General features: G+C 36.2%; 1 protein-coding gene across 2 annotated transcripts in view; it reads left to right on the top strand.

The window, feature by feature from the left end:
* The window catches only part of LOC116846155 (bumetanide-sensitive sodium-(potassium)-chloride cotransporter), a 34,566-nt gene that overhangs the window by 8,121 nt on the left and 6,664 nt on the right, over positions 1–19,781 (top strand). Inside the window, exons 1-11 of one of the 2 annotated variants that reach the window (XM_032819641.1) lie at positions 1,395–1,980; positions 7,396–7,530; positions 7,767–7,827; positions 12,113–12,377; positions 12,727–12,980; positions 13,284–13,398; positions 13,506–13,831; positions 15,016–15,247; positions 15,366–15,487; positions 15,553–15,752; positions 18,788–18,935. In XM_032819641.1, coding sequence (XP_032675532.1) covers positions 7,406–7,530; positions 7,767–7,827; positions 12,113–12,377; positions 12,727–12,980; positions 13,284–13,398; positions 13,506–13,831; positions 15,016–15,247; positions 15,366–15,487; positions 15,553–15,752; positions 18,788–18,935 — 1,848 coding nt within the window. In that variant the 5' untranslated portion in view covers positions 1,395–1,980; positions 7,396–7,405. Of the gene's footprint in view, positions 1–1,394; positions 1,981–7,395; positions 7,531–7,766; positions 7,828–12,112; positions 12,378–12,726; positions 12,981–13,283; positions 13,399–13,505; positions 13,832–15,015; positions 15,248–15,365; positions 15,488–15,552; positions 15,753–18,787; positions 18,936–19,781 lie in introns of those variants that run through there. The other variant, XM_032819640.1, reaches the window with a different exon arrangement.

Genomic DNA, 19,781 nt, shown 5'->3' on the forward strand with positions numbered 1-19,781 from the left:
GAAAATTATAGTCGAAAATCTGATGAAAATTTCCTTATATAATGTTTAGCGCGCGCGTAATTTGCACTAAGTTTGATTAAGATTGGTGCAGGCAATACGGAGATCTCGAAATCTCGCTCGCTAAAAAATCCTTTTATTTTCGCGCATACACTGTTAAATATTGGAGGGTCAAATTTAAACCAATTTTTTGAGTTAAATAATAGTATATTTAGTTATTTTTAACTATCATGTATGTCAAAATTTATTATTTTAATACAAAACATATGTTTAAAAAAATAACCACATCTAATCAACCCATTTAAAACAATATTGTCATTTTTTACTAAAACAAAGGTTACATTAACGTGCACATAATAAAAAATAAACTAAATTTTAGTCAAATTTAATATATTTCTTAAGTTAAATTATTTAACTCCATTACATTAGTTAAATTAACGACATATTTAGTAAGAGCAATGACGACTTATAGGAATGGTTAAAAATAACTCAAATTGAGTATAATTTGACACTACGGATTTAACAGTGTAACATTATATTTTTACAAAAGCCAAACGCATGTAAAAGAACTTAGTATTGAACAAAAAGATATTATCGTTGTTTAGTCTACGTAATTCGTCAATAAAAATCATAGAAATAAAACTTACGAATTTCTAAAACTCGATATTTGCTAATTCAGCATATAAAAGAATGAGAAATATACCAAGTATGAATTTTTTATGACTTAACAGATGAAACAAATTACGTTTATATTAGTTTCGATAAAATACAACATTTAATATATGAGATATAGAAGTATGTCGCTTTAGAAGGCCTATGTTGCTTTTGGCTACTTTCCTCTACTATAAATTATGGCGGAGAAAACCTTTTCTTCATTAAATTTTCCTACACTGTTAATAATCTTGAATGTATGTTATTCTACTATTTTATTACAAAAAATATGAATGGAGTCAGAAATAACTATGATCTCCTTTAACCGATAACCCAATAACCGATCAATAACTCAAAGTTTCACGTTGATGGAGGAATTTCGCGTTCAGCTTAAGTTCTTTCACACACAACGAGTGTGCAGTCAATAATTGTCAGACACTCTGTCGTGTCTGTGTTGAACAATTTCGCGTCGCAACACTCCGCGGCCTTTTGCCGGCCTATATGAAGAGCATCGCGATTCTTCACAAGAAGAGAGAACGCGCGCGACACGTGCATGCGTTAAAAAATTTTTCACACGTGTTCCGGGGAAGTAATGAGAATTGCTCGTTCTTCGCGCAGGTACGCCTCGCGCGTACGCGAGCGTGTGTAGGCGCGCGTGAGCGCTGGGAAGGGAAATTCGACGCATGCTTCCTTCCTTAACGCTTGTACTCGGGAGGGGATCTTGAACCAAGGGGTTCAAGTTGCCGCGACGCTTCGTATTAGATCTCCGTCGTTCGTTTTAGCAACACCGGAAAGCTCGTGAGTACGTCGCGAATAGCCAAATTTCCATTTTTATCGTCTTCTAAGCGGACCTCGCGTCATGAGCCTCTCGTATATTTCCCCCGAGTAGATCGCCGGCTCCACTTGCTCGTTCGCTCTTCTCGTTTCCTGTGCATGCAACCGTCTCGTGATCGCTCGAATTACTTGCGCCAGGAAACGCGAAACATGATAAACAAGCGAATCTGTGCTTCGGATACTGCATCGTCGATCGCGTGGATCGTGGCGTTCCATTTTCCCGCCCGCGCGCTTCCAGCGCTAAACAGTGCTTAAATTCGCCCCTTTTGCGAACTCACCTTGCGAATACACTTTCGAACCGTATCTTTTGACGTAGTGCGCGCTAAATTTTGCGACAATTATTTTCCCCAAAATATTGAGATCTCAAGCACTTTCATTTTCAACTTCATCTAACGTTCGACATCGAGTGCATCGCGAGACGTATTCTGTTCATGGCTCGCGAGTGATTCTCATCATCTGATTCTCGACGGTCTACTTAAGCCTCACATACTTTGAGACGTAAGTCAAAATAATATTTTCTTAATGTAAGAGTTCGTTTGAATTATTTAGGTTGATTGTCTAACATCTACCGTCTAACATCACCGTCTCGATATTAATATATCCTTTCTTTTCACTTAGTTGTTTTTGGAAACGTTGAGAAAACAAATCTATCGCATATTCGCGCACACTCGACATGTTTATCACGGTTCGATGTCTCAACAAAAAGTTTTATTGAATTTTTGTTCAATATCATGAATCTAATTGTCGTGGCGGATTAATTAATATGATAGGTATGTCAATATTGCATGCCAGTTTTGTGAGTTTTGTGGGACAAATGATGGATATTTTTCTTCGCGAATTCTGCTGTGCAATTTAATGTACCGCTCAAATTGCTTGATTTGAACTATACATTGCAGCAAACAGTTTGAAAACAATCTTCACATTATTTAGGCCATATCTCCTCGATGACACTTTTGGAACCGATTCGTCAATTTCGATACATATTTCTCTTTAAAAAAATACGATTTCCCCTGTTGTTGCAAGCAGTTACATATGTCGGTATGTTTCTTAATCACTAATCAGTCAGGAAATTTCATTTCTGACTGACTCATTTAACGTAAGAAGAAGGGGAAGCGTACACACAGAGAAAAAGAATATTCTTATGTTTGAAAATATCTCTATTTTTGACATGCAAATCTTAAAATGAGATTGTATAGTATTAAACAAAGACAAGTTACTCAATGTATTTTATATGATTTATGATTTTTTTATGATATGATCAAAGAAAAGCTTATTCTGATTATTCAAAAATAATTTTTATGAATGAAAAATATTGGATTGAAAATATGATATTTTTAAATGTCGCAAGAAGAGATATCATTATCATCAAAATATCATATTGTATTTCTTGTGAAATTATTATGGTATTCAAACAAGATTACATCATTGAAATTCAAGGCTTTAAAATTCTTCAAACAAAATAGCGTTGCTTATCGTTGTAACAATCGTTACACAAAGCAACGATTGTTAATCTGAGTATGTGAATTAATCTGAGTTTCAAGTGGATACAAATTTTGTATTCCTGTATAAATTTCGCCAGTCACCGAAAAATGCGCAAATTAAAAAAAAAAATATTGTCTCCAAAAAGAACATGTTGAATTCATAATGCAGTCGTATTGCAAACATGAGTAGGCGCTATCGCTCATCTAACACTTTAGTGTAACAAACCGATTTGGTCATTAAGATGCAAGATCAGCGTGTTACTTTAACTGCTTATCTGCTGGCTTGCCGCGCGCGTATTAAATAAATCGATAAACATCTTGTCTCGTGCCAAACTCGATAAGCGGAATGACCGTCGTCGTTGACCGGGATATGCGCGAAGCCCGGTGTGTCGCCAGCTGTCCGGGAGGGTCGGCAAGATCGCGAATAAATATCAAGAGGCGAAGGCGCCGTCTCGCCAATTTATTTGCTTGGGCGTCGCGTGTTGCATTTGCAAAGCGGAAGCTGCGCTGCGAATTGGTATGAGTGAATCGCGCACCGTCGCGGGCATCCACCATCGATTTCGAGTTACCGTGACCGTGTTTTCCATTTCGTTGACCTCTGATTATGCGCCGACGATGCGCCGGTACGTCGAGTTGCGCGGAGAATTCGCACGGCGATTGGAGTCGCGCGACGACGCGAGAGGTCTCCCCCTCGCGAGAAGCCACCCTTGCCGTTTTGTGGCATCCTACACATTTCACTTTCTGTATATTTCTTTCAATTTTCTTTCCCTTCCCTTCCTCCCTCTCCTCCGCCCCTTTATCTGCCTTATTCTTGCTCTAATATTTTTCCTCTACTCTTCCGTTTGCATAACGAAACTGACTTAGGACGAGTAATACGCAATATTTTTCCAAGATGAATCGAAAATACTTGTCTTTTAAATTAACATTTTTCAACTTAACATTAACAGTTGAGGAAATTCCGCGTTGCAAATAACAATATCGAAATTGCGAAGACTGCGGTGAAAGTTTTGATTTCCAATTAAGTTTAAGACTACGAGATTTTTGCGCGCATGTATGTGTGTATTTGTAGGGGAAGAGGAGAGGGCTTTCCCTGAAATATAAAAAATTCTTGCCGAACTTTGGAAACCACTTTTCAAAATTGTCGGAATTGTTTAAGGCGTGCCATCGATTTTCGATAAACTCGGGTACGCGAGATTCTATTTTGTTATTTTGGGAACACGGTATCAGTAATCTCGAGATTTCCTCCGATCCATTACATTACTCCATGTCGTCGCGTGAACTTAGAGGAGACAGGCGTGACATCGGCAAACGTTCAAAGATGCGTCTCCGTTGGAATAAGGAGAGAGCTTCACCTTATTAAATTACTCGAGCCAGTACTCGACCTCGTAAAAAGTATCGATTACGTTGCACCGGCGGAGTGACAAGAGCACATAATTTCCTGCCGATCGTGCTTGTGGAGGTCTTGACGTACACCGCGATGAAATGAAGAATATAATGATTTTATTCCCTTCCGGGAGGATGCTATGTAATTTCATTAGTTATGTAATCTCATTATCTCTCTAATAATTGTCCTTCTTATATGTTATACCATTCTCCGCGTCTCTTTATGAAAAATTGCATTGACAACAGTTTCGTAATGCACAAGTTTATAAAGTACAAGCTACTCTCTTCCCCTGATATTGTGTCGGATCAAACAACTGCTCGGATTCTGTAGATGTATTGAATATTGATTTAAGCGCTTTTAAATTCAGCTTAATTCGTGCTTTTTCATTCACTTCATTTTCATGATTTATATAATAAAGACACTTTTGCTTGGAAAATATTACTATCTCATATATTTTTGACATATTGATCTTCGAGTGAGATTACGTAGAATAAAATAAAGATAAGTTATCTGCACATCAATATATTTTATATTCAATTTATGATCTAATTTACCTATACACCGCGGCTCCTTTGTAAGTTACCGGATACACCGTATAGATTAAAGGCACCAAAAGCGACGTACCACTTTGTTTTTGAAGATTGTCTTAATGTAAAACTCAAAATATATATGTAAATATATATACATGTAGTTGAAAGTACCTCTTATTAGATAATATCATATTTTTACTGAAATTGTTTCTATATTTAAAACAAAAAATGTTTTTGTAAAACGCACAAAAATGGAGTTCCAAGAAAATGGGTGCCAAAAGCGACATATCTATTGGATATATAACATCTATTGCTTATATAACATGTTGCATATATGATAATATTTTAATAAATAGTTTCTTAATGCGTTTAATGGTTGAATAATATTCATTTATTTAAAATATAATATTACAAAAGGGAAATATAATTAAATAAAAACATATCTTTGGCATTTCCATCTTTTTCTCACATATTTTACATATGTTATATTTTTAAACTAAATAGAATTAAACTTTAAAATAAACAAATATCACGTCATAATGGGAGGTTATAATCAAGTTATGTTAGTCACAAAGTATCGCATCTATCGCATACTGTAGGGGATATGTTACTTTAAGACACATTCTCATAAAATTTTTCAAGTTATACAGTGAAAAAATAAGAAGATAAAAATATTTAAAAAATATTTGTACAAAAGCCAAATGCATGTAGAAGAATTTAATATTAAACAAAAAGATTATTATCGCTGTTTGGTCTACGTAATTCGTCAATAAAAATCATAGAAATAAAACTTACGAATTTCTAAAACTCGATATTTGCTAATTTAGCTATAAAATAACAAGAAATATACCACATATGAATTTTTCTTTTAACTTAATTGATAAAACGAATTACGTTTATATTAGTTTCGATAAAATACAACATTTAATAGAGAAATGAGATATAGAGGTATGTTGCTTTAGGAGACCTATGTCGCTTTTGGCTACTTTCCTCTATTTGCGTTAGCGAATACATAATATTGATTAATTTTGCATAGTTTCCTCCGTTCTGTGATTTTAACATCGAAGGCTATTATTCTCGTCAACTGAATAAATTATTTCTCTCTTTCCTGTGATTTTCGCACCAAAAGCTATTATTCTCATTAATTGAATAAATTACGTGACATTAAACAAATGCGCTGGGTCTCTAAATATCTGCCATTCAATTATCGAGCAAACACTTATTTACACTAGAAACACACGAGCCGCCGAAGCTAATTCAAGCGATGAAGCGTTGTTAATTTAATAACGAACGCAAATTAATATTAATTAACCCGCCAGTCCGTACCTCTCCCGAACGACGATCGCGGAGAAGCATACAATTGCGAATAAATTCTCAGGTCGGTGAATCTCACACGCGCAATTTTTGGGAACAAATCAGATATCGTTGCACGAGGGTCTTCAGCATGTATCGCGAGAGATAAAGTCGTGTGTGTGTGTGTGTCTTTTATGAACCCATAGGTAAGAGAAAGACGTTGAAAGTGTTAATAATGTTGCAAACCCAGCACAGCGTGAACGTGCCGCGCTCTTGAGACGCGAATTTGTCAGATTTTATTCGGCGCATTGCATGTACACTCGTGGTCTGAAAGGTTTGTACACCGATTTTTTATAGATTTCGGAACGCGTCCCAACTTCAGAAGAGAGACAACCACTGATTGACACGCCAACGCCGCCACTTATTACGAGAGCAGAAGGATGGCATATACGATATATGCTATCCTTCTGCTCTCGTAATAAGTGGCGGCGCTGCCGTGTCAAGCAGTGGTTTTCTCTCTCCTGAAATTGAGACACGTTCCGAAATCTACAAAAAATCGATGCACAAACCTTTTAGACCACGAATGTACATTGGGCGCGTTCGCGACGGTTTGGGCTAGGATGAAACGTTACACGCGTTGTAACGAATCACTTTAGCATAAACGATCAGTAGCATTGTTAATTAAAGCGTAATAATCGCATGCTTCATCTAATACACGTTTGACTCATTGGCGACGGCAACCTCCTTTAGCATTTTCTGCGAAACGTACTCCAATATACGGCCTTGATGCCTTTAATTCCAATTATCACTCCACGAGAGCCAATATTGAATCGCCGCATGTTCTGGAAATTGCACGATGCCGCTACTTCATTAACTTTCAGCTTTTTTTTTGTTCTTTTTTTCTTTTGCTTTTGCATGTGCGCAGGACACTTTGTCATCCATCTGCATCCTTGACTTGTTCTAATCATGAGGATTCTTTCATACACAGACGTTACATGATTGCGTCACCCCGTATCGATCTTCGTGTCTTCGTTCAGCATTGCTTACCTTTTTAAACTGTTCGTGCGATATAATTATATTGTCAATTCTTATCGCAACAGTTGAAGTCAGTAGCTAATTAGCTACGGTTATTATTTAACCGTTTGCGGATAACAGCTTGCATATTGCAAGCAAGGTCAAACGGAAAATGAACGAAACATTGCTTATTTTGTCGAGCATTTTCCAGATACAACGAGATGGAAGGTTGCCCTCAAAGCAAGGCGCCGGAAAACGAAGTGATCGGACAGCAAAGCAACAAACAGTCCTGCTTGATAGACATGAACGAGCCATGGGACGTAATTCCACGATTGGATCATTACAGGTATATGTTTACGAATTAGTTATGCGCGTTGCACACAAAGCATATCAACCAGAGCCTGGGGTCGCGTCGCGTTGCTTTGCTATGACATCTGACATTCGTGTACATATTGAAAGATTATTAATGTTTTTCGTACATTTACCTGATAACGATTTCTATCGCATTTGACAAATTCGTGGGATGACGCAAGCGAATGAAGCAGTCATTTCGACGTTATCACTTCATGAACCTTTTTGCAGAACGAGCCGTCGCGCGAAGAGACCATCCTTGAATACTTCGCATGTAGGAAATTTAGCAAAGGTGAGAAAACTTTTATACATTCGACACATTTCAATTTAACGTTAAGGGAATGACGGAAAACGGAACTTTTTATTATTTCCTTTTGCCTATTTCTGTTGTTGATTTGTCGAAAGAAACGTTTTGTTATACTGAGAGAAGAAATATCCATAAAATGAGAAATTTTTATTTGGAGTGACTCTGCTAATAATATATTTATTACTAAATCTAAATTTCTTTATTCAAATAAAATAAACAATTGATGAAGTTTTAAAAAAACATGTATTTTTTAGAGTTGAAAAATATTTTATATTGATATAAATTGGTGGATAAATATTTTTCTTATGTCTCAAACATTCTTTTTCTCTCAGTATATTGTGGAATCTTAGCCTTACGGGTAGAAACGTAATGATTTCATCTGATAATGATCTGGAAATAATCGACTTTTTCAAGTCGCTCAATACCGTGATAAATATGGAATGCCATTCTAAAGATCACTTTTTGCTTAATCTATATCTCGCTTGCTACGGTTATCAGATTATTTTATCTACATATCTACGTATCTACGTTCTACCTGTCGTGACGTCATTGTTTATACATATGTATGTGTGCCGCTATCTTTATATTATTTGCCCATAAGAATTGATAATTAAAAGTCAATAATCGACGCTAATACGATTTATATATTGTCCACAGAAATATGTCCATTGATCGCGCAAGTACACCGACACTTTAATTTCTTCCGTAACATGAGTCACAACGATACGGCTTATCGGTCGCATATATTTAAATATTCATTCATTTTCAGTTGCTTCGAAGGACATACGCTTATAATTCCAGACGTCTGACTTCTCGCTAAATACGTGGCGTTATGCAGAAATTGCGTTTTCAATCTTAAAAAAAAAACAAAAAGATACATCAAGATTGATCCCACTGCTTTTGTATCTGCACTCAAATTTGCAAATAAAAAAATTCACGTGATCAATCGAATAACAAGACTACTTCTTTATCAGACATACGTGTGGCGAAAGTGCCGAGGCAAAATCGCGGTTGGATCGGCAGTTAATAGAATTGTGTGGTAGAATGACACTTCCAAGATAATTTATAAACGTAAAACGTATTACCTGCAAAAATTCTATTAGATAACAAAAGGAAGCGCCACACGCTGTGATTTCTCTGACCTTTTTCGAGGTCGATCGAAGTCGCGGAGATAACCACACGGGAGAAACTAGTTTATTAAGTTTACACAGCAGTAAACATCCGTCCGTCGTGAGATTAGAGGAGGTCCATCGTGTGGACGAGCAGAGTGCTCGAGCGCATTGTAGAATTTGAGCTTCTCAATTGCGTGAGACATCATTCTCTCTCTGCGTGATGAAAATTACTTGTTCGTAAAAATCAGTTTTCACACATATACGTGACTCCACAAGCATGTAAAATTTCTCGAACGTATTATACACTTATTAATCCAAAAATTACTATTTTTATCTTATAAAAAGTAGACGAAAAAGGCCGATCGCCGATCTCAAATATCCGAATAAAAATCTCTTTCATATTAGATGTACAACTTTGCTTCCGCCGTTTTTTTTCCGAAATTCGAGGCTTTATTGTAAAAAACTGGTTATATATTTATGATTCAAAGTATTGTCCATCGCTGGCCACTACTTTCTCCCATCTTTCGGGCAGCGTATGAATCTCGCGTCGAAAAAACTGGTCATCTTTTGAGGCGATCCACGAATCGATCCAATTTTTTACTCCCTTATAAGACCGGAAGTGCTGGTCAGCCAGGCCGTGTGCCATTGATCGAAACAAGTGATAGTCAGAGGGAGCAACGTCTGGAGAATACGGCAGGTGGGGTAGGACTTCCCATTTCAACGTTTCCAAGTATGTCTTGACCACTTCCGCAACATGGGGTCAAGCATTGTCATGCTGTAAAATCACTTTATCGTGTCTCTCGTTGTATTGCGGCCGTTTGTCTTTCAATGCTCGGCTTAAACGCATCAATTGCGTTCGATACCGATCGCCTGTGATTGTTTTAGTCGGTTTTAACAGCTCATAATATACTACGCCGAGCTCTGTATTTGGTCCCAGCAAATACAGAGCATGACCTTGGAGCCGTGAATATTCGGTTTGGCCGTCGACGTGGAAGCATGGCCGGGAACTCCCCATGATTTTCTGCGCTTGAGGTTATCAAAATGAACCCATTTTTCGTCCCTAATCACAATGCGATGCAGAAATCCCTTCTGTCTTTGCCTTTCAAGTAGCTGTTCACAAGCAAACAAACGCCGTTTAACATCTCTCGGCTTCAATTCGTACGGCACCCAATTTCCTTGCTTCTGAATCATTCCCATGGCTTTGAGGCGTTTTGAAATGGCTTGTTGAGTCACTTCCAATGATCGTGCCAATTCTTCTTGATTTTGACACGAGTCTTGATTAAGTAATGTCTCCAATTCTGCATCTTCGAAAACCTTCTCTCTTCCACCGCTATGCTGGTCTTCGACGTTAATATCACTGTTCTTGAAGCGTTGAAACCACTCGCGACACGTTCTTTCACTAATAGCGGCCTCATCATAAGTATTTGAGAGCATTCGATGAGCCTCAGCCGCACATTTCTTCATATTGAAGCAGAAAATTAAAACCTCCCGCAAATGACGAGAATTTGGCTCGTAAACTGACATTTTCAATCGAGAATAACTTTATGATGCAGACACAAATCGACTAATGTTTCTATGGGATTATGTTGACAGATGCCCAAGTTTATTGTATGACGTCTATGATCTATTTATTTCGACCACCACTTACTATTAAAGCCATCTATAGGAAAACGACGGAAGCAAAGTTGTACACCTAATAGTTCTGATCGAGTTGATGCTGATCTGTTATCCGATTTATACGAGCTGATGTTATTGCGCAGGTAAATGACTTGATAAAAGATAAAACATATAATGATCAAAATCTTATTAATGATGAAAGTGATTAATAATTAGGATTTTATTAATAATTAGAACCCAATATTTTCACTTTGTACGAATTTAGATGACTGATAATCAATCTGTTGAGAACCACGGGACAAAGAATAATGGTAAAATAAAGCCATTTTTGCCTACCGAGATAAATGTGAAAACATTATCATTTCTTAACTTTGACCAGTTAAATACAGTGATGCTATTATAATTATTCCGAGAACATCTTCCATTTTGAAGTTAAAGTTGTATTTCTCCAAATATTCCCTTACATGTATTGTCGAACTAGTCGACACTGTAGGAGGAAATTTATATCTGCAAATACACAAACCATAAATAACAAGTGCAGGATATTTTCAATATCAGTTAGATGACTGTTTTCCAATATCTAAAATGGCGGATCCAATATGGCGTAATTTTGAATTTAACATTGTTCTATTTTAGGGTTATTTTATATTTTGATAATGTTTACTATCTTTTATTAGACTTTTAGATAAACAGATTTTTAGCTAAATGCAGATTGTGAATTTCTATGTTTTGCAACTTTATAAGGTGACAATTAAAATCATTCAATTTTGTTTCAAGAAGTCGCCATATTGAATGTCCAATTTAAAAAAGAAAAACTATAAATTTATCTTTAACTTAGCTTCGAATATACCTAGTAAAATGTAAAATAGATGAAGTTTTAGTATTATTTACTTTATTTAGTTTTATTTAGTATTATTTACTTTTTTCTCCTAGAAAAATCAATGACTTTTCGCTCAAATAAACACCATATTGGATCCGCAATTTTAAATATCGGAAGTCAGTTATCTAATTGATATTATTAAAAATATCCTGCACTTGTTTGTATATTTGCGGATAGCACTTCCCTCTCACAATATCGACAGGTTCGGTAATACGGTTGTAACGTTATAGTAGATTATCTGAAGAAATACAATTTTAACCTCAAAATGAAAGATATTCCCGGTGTTTTTGGATAATTATAATAGCAATTTTGGGTAATTATAATAGCACTGTATTCAGCTAGTCAAAATTAGTAAGAAATGATAACGTTTTTATGTTTGTCTTGGTAAGTAAAAAACGGCTTTTTTACCATTGTTCTTTCTAGTTGCGTATGCACGGTTAACTATAATTTATCTTTAACTTGTACGTTTCTGAAGATAACTCACTATCAGCCGCATTTCAACGCATATCTGTATTTCTCCTCATGGCGGAAACGTCGTGAAAATTATACAATTGAAACGCGTGGTATCGCGTTTCGGCTTTGAGAATTGCGCGTATTGGCGCGCAAAGAATTGCGCGCTTCTGAAATACGTAAATATTGCATATACGTAATATCGCTTCAGGGTATCGAGAGCCAACGTGAGGAGGTCGAGAAAGACGACGACAATCAGAAGAACCACCAAGGAATAAAATTAGGATGGATCCAGGGTGTCTTCATACCATGTCTGCTGAACATATGGGGCGTTATGCTGTTCCTGCGACTATCGTGGGTAGTCGCGCAGGCCGGCATTGTGCAGAGTAGCGGCATTATCGGAATATCGGCGACTGTTTGCGTCATTACGACGCTTAGTCTTTGCGCAATTAGCACTAATGGGAAAATAAGGGGAGGTGTGTTACATCCCGTATAACGCATAATTCTTTTTTTTTTTTTGAAGGAGTGGCATCGTGGGCGGCCGCGCGCGCGTACTTTTATCGTCTGATATACAGTGGTAACCGTTCCCTTTTTATATCGAGTTGTAAAGACCTTCCTTGGAAAGATTTCTGAGAAAGATTCAATATGTTTACTTGTCGATTCCAACGAGCGAGCGAGCAGACGTGATTACAGCATATTATTGTCTTTTATACATCGATATCAATTTCGTCGATAGTTCAGATCATTTAAAGACGTTTAGCTCGTGAAAAGATGAACTTCTCACAATCAAGAAGTAATTGAGAAACACAATCGATTGACTTGCAGGTGGAGTATACTTTTCCATATCTCGATCTCTTGGGCCGAAGTACGGTGCGTCGATTGGCATCGTGTTAGCACTCGCGAATACGGTAGCAGCTTCTATGAACATAATTGGCTTCTGCGACTCCCTGAACGAGTTGCTCAGGATACACGGCCTGATGATAATAGATAATGACGTGAATGACGTTAGAATCATTGGTATGATGGCTCTTGTCGTCATAACCCTTATCTGCGTAGTCGGCATGGAGTGGGAGTCAAAGGTATTCGTTTATTTCTTTTCAGTGATGTTTCAATAAAACTTTGAAAGCTATGGAAAAAAATAAAGGCCATTACAAATTTTGAATATCGAACAAGTACTTGCTAATTAGTGAGCTAATTAGTACTTGCACTTAGTTAATTATCTGCACTGTACTCTAGACCATATACGTCCCAGATAGCACAAATGTCTCGGAGACATTTCAGAGGCTCATAAATCTTTCAGACATCTCTTCAGATATCTTTCAAACGTTTACGTTGTAAACGGGACATTTGGGCGAATAATGTTTTATACAATCTTCCTTCAGGCACAAAACCTTCTCATTGTTATAATTGTGGCTGCTATTTTCAATTTTCTGATTGGATCCATCATGGGGCCGAGGAGTCTGGAGCAAAAAGCGGAAGGTTTCAAAGGATTCTCAAGTAAGCGCGAATACAGTCGATGAAATAATAACAGCTCGACGATAGTAATTTAATAAAAGTAACGAATTTGTAAAAGGATTTGACAGCTGATAATATTTGATTTCCAGTGGATGTATTTATGAGTAACCTCGCATCGGACTATCGGTTCTCCGAGAAGAGCATGCAAGACTTCTTCTCCGTATTCTCTATCTTTTTCCCGTCAGTCACTGGAATCCAAGCAGGTGCTAACATATCCGGCGATCTGAAGAAACCAAGTCATAGTATACCGATCGGAACTCTACTCGCTTTACTAGTGTCCATGCTCAGCTATTTAATATTCGTCTTCTTTATTGGTGCCGCGACCGTCAGAGATGCAGGTGGCTTTGTGAACGGTACTATCGTGACTTGCGTTGCTGGAATCGACTGCATGTACGGGTTGCATAATACTTATTCGGTGAGATTCAGTTTATTTGAAGATATAATGTATCTAGCGACATTTTGCGTTTCCCTCTTGACTAATGATTGTTTTATAAAAAGACCTTTTAGGTGAAACCGCTGAAACATTTTGTTTTAGGGGAAATAGAGGTGTAGATAGAGGTTGAATAGTTAACAAAAACTACACTGTCCGACAAAATTTGAGTTTCTTTTTCTGTGACGATTGCGGCTATTATTTTTTAGTAAATTCGAGGTCGCTGAGGCCAAACTTGTCAGTAAAAAATACCCATCACGTCAGGTTTTTTAGATAAATCGTGTAATAAGGGTAAAACCTGCGTTTTTTATTCTATATTTATCAATTTTTTATGCTCAAACGAAATTTTATTTTTTAATTTCATTGACACTACTTTAAAGTGCTCTTCTTCACCTTTAAAACGAATTGTTATTTTGTACTGTGCGATTTTTTTTCATCAAGTTATGAACGTTTCCCAAAATATAAAATGTCGGATCCAAATTAACTGGTTGAAACTGAAAAGTAGATGGATTTGTACGAAAATGGATATCCTTATGTTTTTGGGATTGCTAATATTGAATCTGAACTCAAAATTTCGTAATTTTAACAGCGACCCCAAAAACCTCGGGTACTGACTTTGATCCGAATCGAGTCATTTTTCTTATTTCGGTCCGCTATATTGGATCTGCTATTTTGAATTTCGAAATTTTGAGTTCAGATTCGATATCAGCGACCCCAAAGACCCTAATATACTCATTTTCATACAAATTCATCTACTTTCCAGTTTCAATCAACCAATTTGGATTCGAAATTATTCATATTTTGGTAAAAAATAAAAATTTGTTTTAAAGGTGAAGAATTGCACTTTAAAGGGGCGTCAATGAAATTGAAAAATAAAATTTTGTTTGGCCACAAAAAGTTGGTAAATATAGCAAAAAATATAGTTTTTTACCTATATTACTCGCTTCAGCGACTTCGAATTTATTAAGAAATACTGGCCTTTGTCGCCGCAGATTTTTTTGTTGAATTGTGCTATTTAATCTCTCTCTTTCTCTCTCTTGTACAACTACAATCTCTCATACAATTATTGTTTGATGGTAAATTTCCTGGATGCTCTGGATTTAACTAGATCTAACATAGCAGAAACAAGAATCAATGACTGTTTTAATTCATACATTCGTTTTCAACAGGTCATACAACTGATGTCTCTTTGGAAACCGCTAATTTATGCAGGATGCTTCGCAGCTACTCTGTCGACGGCGCTGACGAACATATTGTCCGTTCCGCGAATCATTCAGGCTCTGGGTGAAGATCAAATCTATCCCGGCTTGATTTATTTCAGCAAGCCATACGGGAAGTCTGGAGAGCCTTATCGAGGATATGTTCTCACCTTCATCATTTCAGGTCTCTTTATTTTAATTGGTAAGATTCTATGTCTCTACTATGCAAGAAACTCCTGTTTGGAAAGAAAAGAAACCGAAAAATTCTGTCATCGTTAATTTCTCACTCCGATGAAACTCTTAATCGGTTTTTCTTTTAGCCAATCTCAACGCAGTGGCGCCGCTGATCTCAAACTTTTATTTAGCGTCGTACGCCTTAATTAATTTTTGCGCATTCCATGCGGCGTTGGTTCGACCGCTCGGATGGCGACCCAGTTTCAAGGTAAGTTAGAAATTAACCCGATCAAACGTCATAAGTGACTTTGGAACGGTTTTCTTTTCTTACAGTACTATAACACTTGGGTGTCACTTTTTGGATTTATCATTTGCTTGGCGATTATGTTTCTCATCGACTGGATAACTTCGCTCATCACTTGCGTCATTGTCTTCGCGTTGTACCTGCTAGTAGTTTACCGCGATCCAGATGTAAATTGGGGCAGCAGCACACAAGCTCAAATCTTAAAGATAGCACTTTCCATCATATACAGGTACAGTAATATTGTAATAAGAAAGGTAATTGTTGAACTATATTATTTTTAAGGCGATGCTGCTAGGCTCCCCAATGAAAAATTTTTCATATATAATTATATAAAATTATATAAAATTATATATATTATACATAATTATATATTATTATGTATCAAATTTGTCCATTCATGTTCATACATTCTACTTATATATGTAATTATACATAATTATGTATAATAATATATATAAATTAATATATAATTTTACATAATTACGCATAGATTTATATTTAATTATATATATTGTTATACATAATTGTGTATAATTATATATAATTTTATATGATTATATATAATTATACATAATTATGTATGGACAAATTTCATACATAATTTTGCATGAAAAATTTTTCATCGGGTCGTTTTCGTAGAATACTCTTTTCTTCTAATTGCATACATGAAACTGCAAATGTTTTTACAGCGTGAAAGTATAAGCGATAATGAATACCGGAAACTAAAAAGTAGCATCAAAATCAACAAAAAATTATTTATTTACTATTAAAAGCGTCATATTTAGCTTCATGTGAAAAATTTAGAGCTCATACTTGTAAAATATATAGTTTACGGCATAGAGACGACTTTCAGGAACATTATGAGGCCATCATGAGTGGATTTTAATAGATAGTTTAAACAAAAAGAGAATCCCAATAATAAACGATCTGTGTGTTAGCGTTTGAAAGATCATGTGATAAAAAAGACCTGATTTTTAGTTCACGCATGTCTCAACAGAAAGCGTTGTATCTTGAGCTAGCTTGGAAATGAATACGATACGAAGACGGAGACGATCGTCAAAATGTTATATTTGATAAGAGCCAACATGTTCGCAATACCATTGCGCCGCAGTATTTTTTTTTTCATATATCGTCCTTTCACAGATGTTATGCAAGTGTATATGCTTCGTTGTCACTTCAATTTTCTTACATATAGACGTAAATGTGAATGCCACGTTGCCGATATTCGCATTGTCTTCAAAATAGGCCTTTCCGGCTTTTCTGATGAATTCTTCAAACCGCTTGTGTATTGGGCGCATCAGAGAAAAAGTTTTTTTGGGAAAAGTGTTGTACGCATATGTGTAGTTTGCAAATATTGTTTAGAAGAATATGTTATCTAATATTTCAATGAAAAATTTTTCATATGTATTTTCAACATGGAAAAGGGTTTTTAATTCGGTGCAGGAAGAAGTAATCTTTGCAGAAGGATTCAGTGTCATGATAGTAACTGTTCCTTATCGTTTCCATCTCATACTGAAGAATGCTCCGCTTTATTTTTGCACATACTTTCACCATGCAAAAGGGTTTTTAGTTTAGTCCAAGCAGCACGACAAAAGTTTTGCAAAGGGAGTCAGCATCACGCCAACGACATTTTTCTACAAATATTATGTTGACTTGACCGAATTGACCATATGGTAAAAGTATATAAAATTATATATTTCATAAAAATGAAATAGAGCATTTTTCATTCAGGGATGAAAACAATGTGGAACTATTGCTATTGCACTAATTTCCTTTTGTAAAAATTACAGCGCATTGACTGCTGAATTTATATGATTAACTTACGTGCCAAAATAAAGTGAAACATTATTCAGTGCGTGAACGAAAATAATACCTCAAATTTTCATTACAAATTATACAGAAAGCTCACATATTAGGTAACATATTCTTCAAAACAATATTCGCAAACTACACTTATGTATACAACACTCTTTTTTAAACAAAATTTTTTATTGTCACCTAGATATTTTTTCTTCTTTGTTTCACATTGAGCAATGCTCCAATTAATTTTCGCACGCACATTTACTATGCAAAATGTATACCGAATAAAATACATTTACTATGCAAATGTATTTTATTCGGTCCATCCAGTATGACGTAATTTTTGCAGAAATAGGTCTGCATAATAATGGCGCTAAATATTTATTGTTTTCGTCTCATATTAAGCAATGTTTCACTTTACTTTTGCACGTGCGTTCACTATGCGAAGGAATTTTCAATTCCGTCCAGCCAGTGCGAGGTAATTTTGCAGATAGGAGTCTGTGTCATAGTGCTTGTAATACCTTATATTTTCATCTCATACTAACCATTGTTTATATAAACGTGAAACGGTATAATTAGCATTTTATATCCATAACATGTATTCCTCCCGTAAAATTTACGACGTATGTACTTAAAAACGATTTTGCGCGGTAAGAATACTTCCAATACTAAATTGCTATATTTTAGGAGGAAGTTGATCATTATTTCATATTTATATCACATTTATAAAGGAAGCATATGTATTATATAACACTTGTAACAATCTTTTCAAACATCATTTATATACAACATTCATCCTTGCGAAGATATGGATTTATTATGGTGCACCTTGTATACCAGTAGATTAAAAGAATCCGTCAGAAAATCGTCAAAGGCATAATTCGGAGAGAATATCGGCAGCGTTGCATTCACATTTACGTATGTTTTATGTGTGGGAAAGTTAAACTGGCAACGTAGCACACATATTTACATAAATACATACAAAACATGTGAAATAATAGCAATATCATGTCAGCGCTTATTTGACGCGATCGTCTTTATTCCATTTATATATATATATATATATATATATATATATATATATATATATATATATAAATTTAATAACGTCGGTAAATAATGATAACGTTTTCTTAACTTCTGATAACTTTTTGACGATCGCTCTACGTTATCGACGCTTAGCGAGTTTATCATCCAATCCAGCATCGCCTTAAGCCGATTGAAATACAAATAAATACAAAGTGACAAATATTTGGGAAGTAACATTGTGCGCTCAACATATTACATACTATACGAAAGCGATAACATATTCTTGGTTTGCTTTCGGAATATTAATCGCTGAAATGAGAACTTATTAAAAGCTTTTCTGTAATTCGAGAATGAAGACATTAATATATTCCGAAGATTTTAATATATTCCGGAAATATCAAAGCGACGTGCTCCAAAGTTTGCAACCACCTCTAGATTGAACAACATAAGTGAACACGTGAAGAATTACGCCCCGCACATTCTGGCGCTTACCGGTCCACCTGGCACGAGACCAGCGCTGGTACACTTCGCGCACCTCCTCACGAAGAATAATTCGTTGCTGATCTGCGGCGATATCTTTCCGGTACGACAGAAGACGCAATTTGATTTTCAATCCGTTATTTTTCCACCCTTATGCAAAATATATGAAATACATAAATATATATTAGGTGCATAACTTTGCTTCCGCCGTTTTTTTTTCCGAAATTCGAGGCTTTATTGTAAAAAACTGGTTATATATTTATGATTCAAAGTATTGTCCATATTTATTGTAAAAAACTGGTTATATATTTATGATTCAAAGTATTGTCCATCGCTGGCCACTTTCTCCTATCTTTCAGGCAGCGTATGAATCCCGCGTCGAAAAAATTGGTCATCTTTTGAGGCGATCCACGAATCGATCCAATTTTTTACTCCCTTATAAGACCGGAAGTGCTGGTCAACCAGGCCGTGTGCCATTGATCGAAACAAGTGATAGTCAGAGGGAGCAACGTCTGGAGAATACGGCAGGTGGGGTAGGACTTCCCATTTCAACGTTTCCAAGTATGTCTTGACCACTTTCGCAACATGGGGTCAAGCATTGTCATGCTGCAAAATCACTTTATCGTGTCTCTCGTTGTATTGCGGCCGTTTGTCTTTCAATGCTCGGCTTAAACGCATCAATTGCGTTCGATACCGATCGCCTGTGATTGTTTCAGTCGGTTTTAATAGCTCATAATACACTACGCCGAGCTGGTCCCACCAAATACAGAGCATGACCTTGGAGTCGTGAATATTCGGTTTGGCCGTCGATGTGGAAGCATGGCCAGGAACTCTCCATGATTTTTTGCGCTTGGGGTTATCGTAATGAACCCATTTTTCGTCCCCAGTCACAATGCGATGCAGAAATCCCTTCCGTCTTTGCCTTTCAAGCAGCTGTTCACAAGCAAAC

This window comes from Odontomachus brunneus, unplaced genomic scaffold, assembly GCF_010583005.1.
Source record: "Odontomachus brunneus isolate Ranch 3 - 2012 unplaced genomic scaffold, Obru_v1 Obru_scaffold_061, whole genome shotgun sequence".
NCBI classification, from domain to species: domain Eukaryota; kingdom Metazoa; phylum Arthropoda; class Insecta; order Hymenoptera; family Formicidae; genus Odontomachus; species Odontomachus brunneus.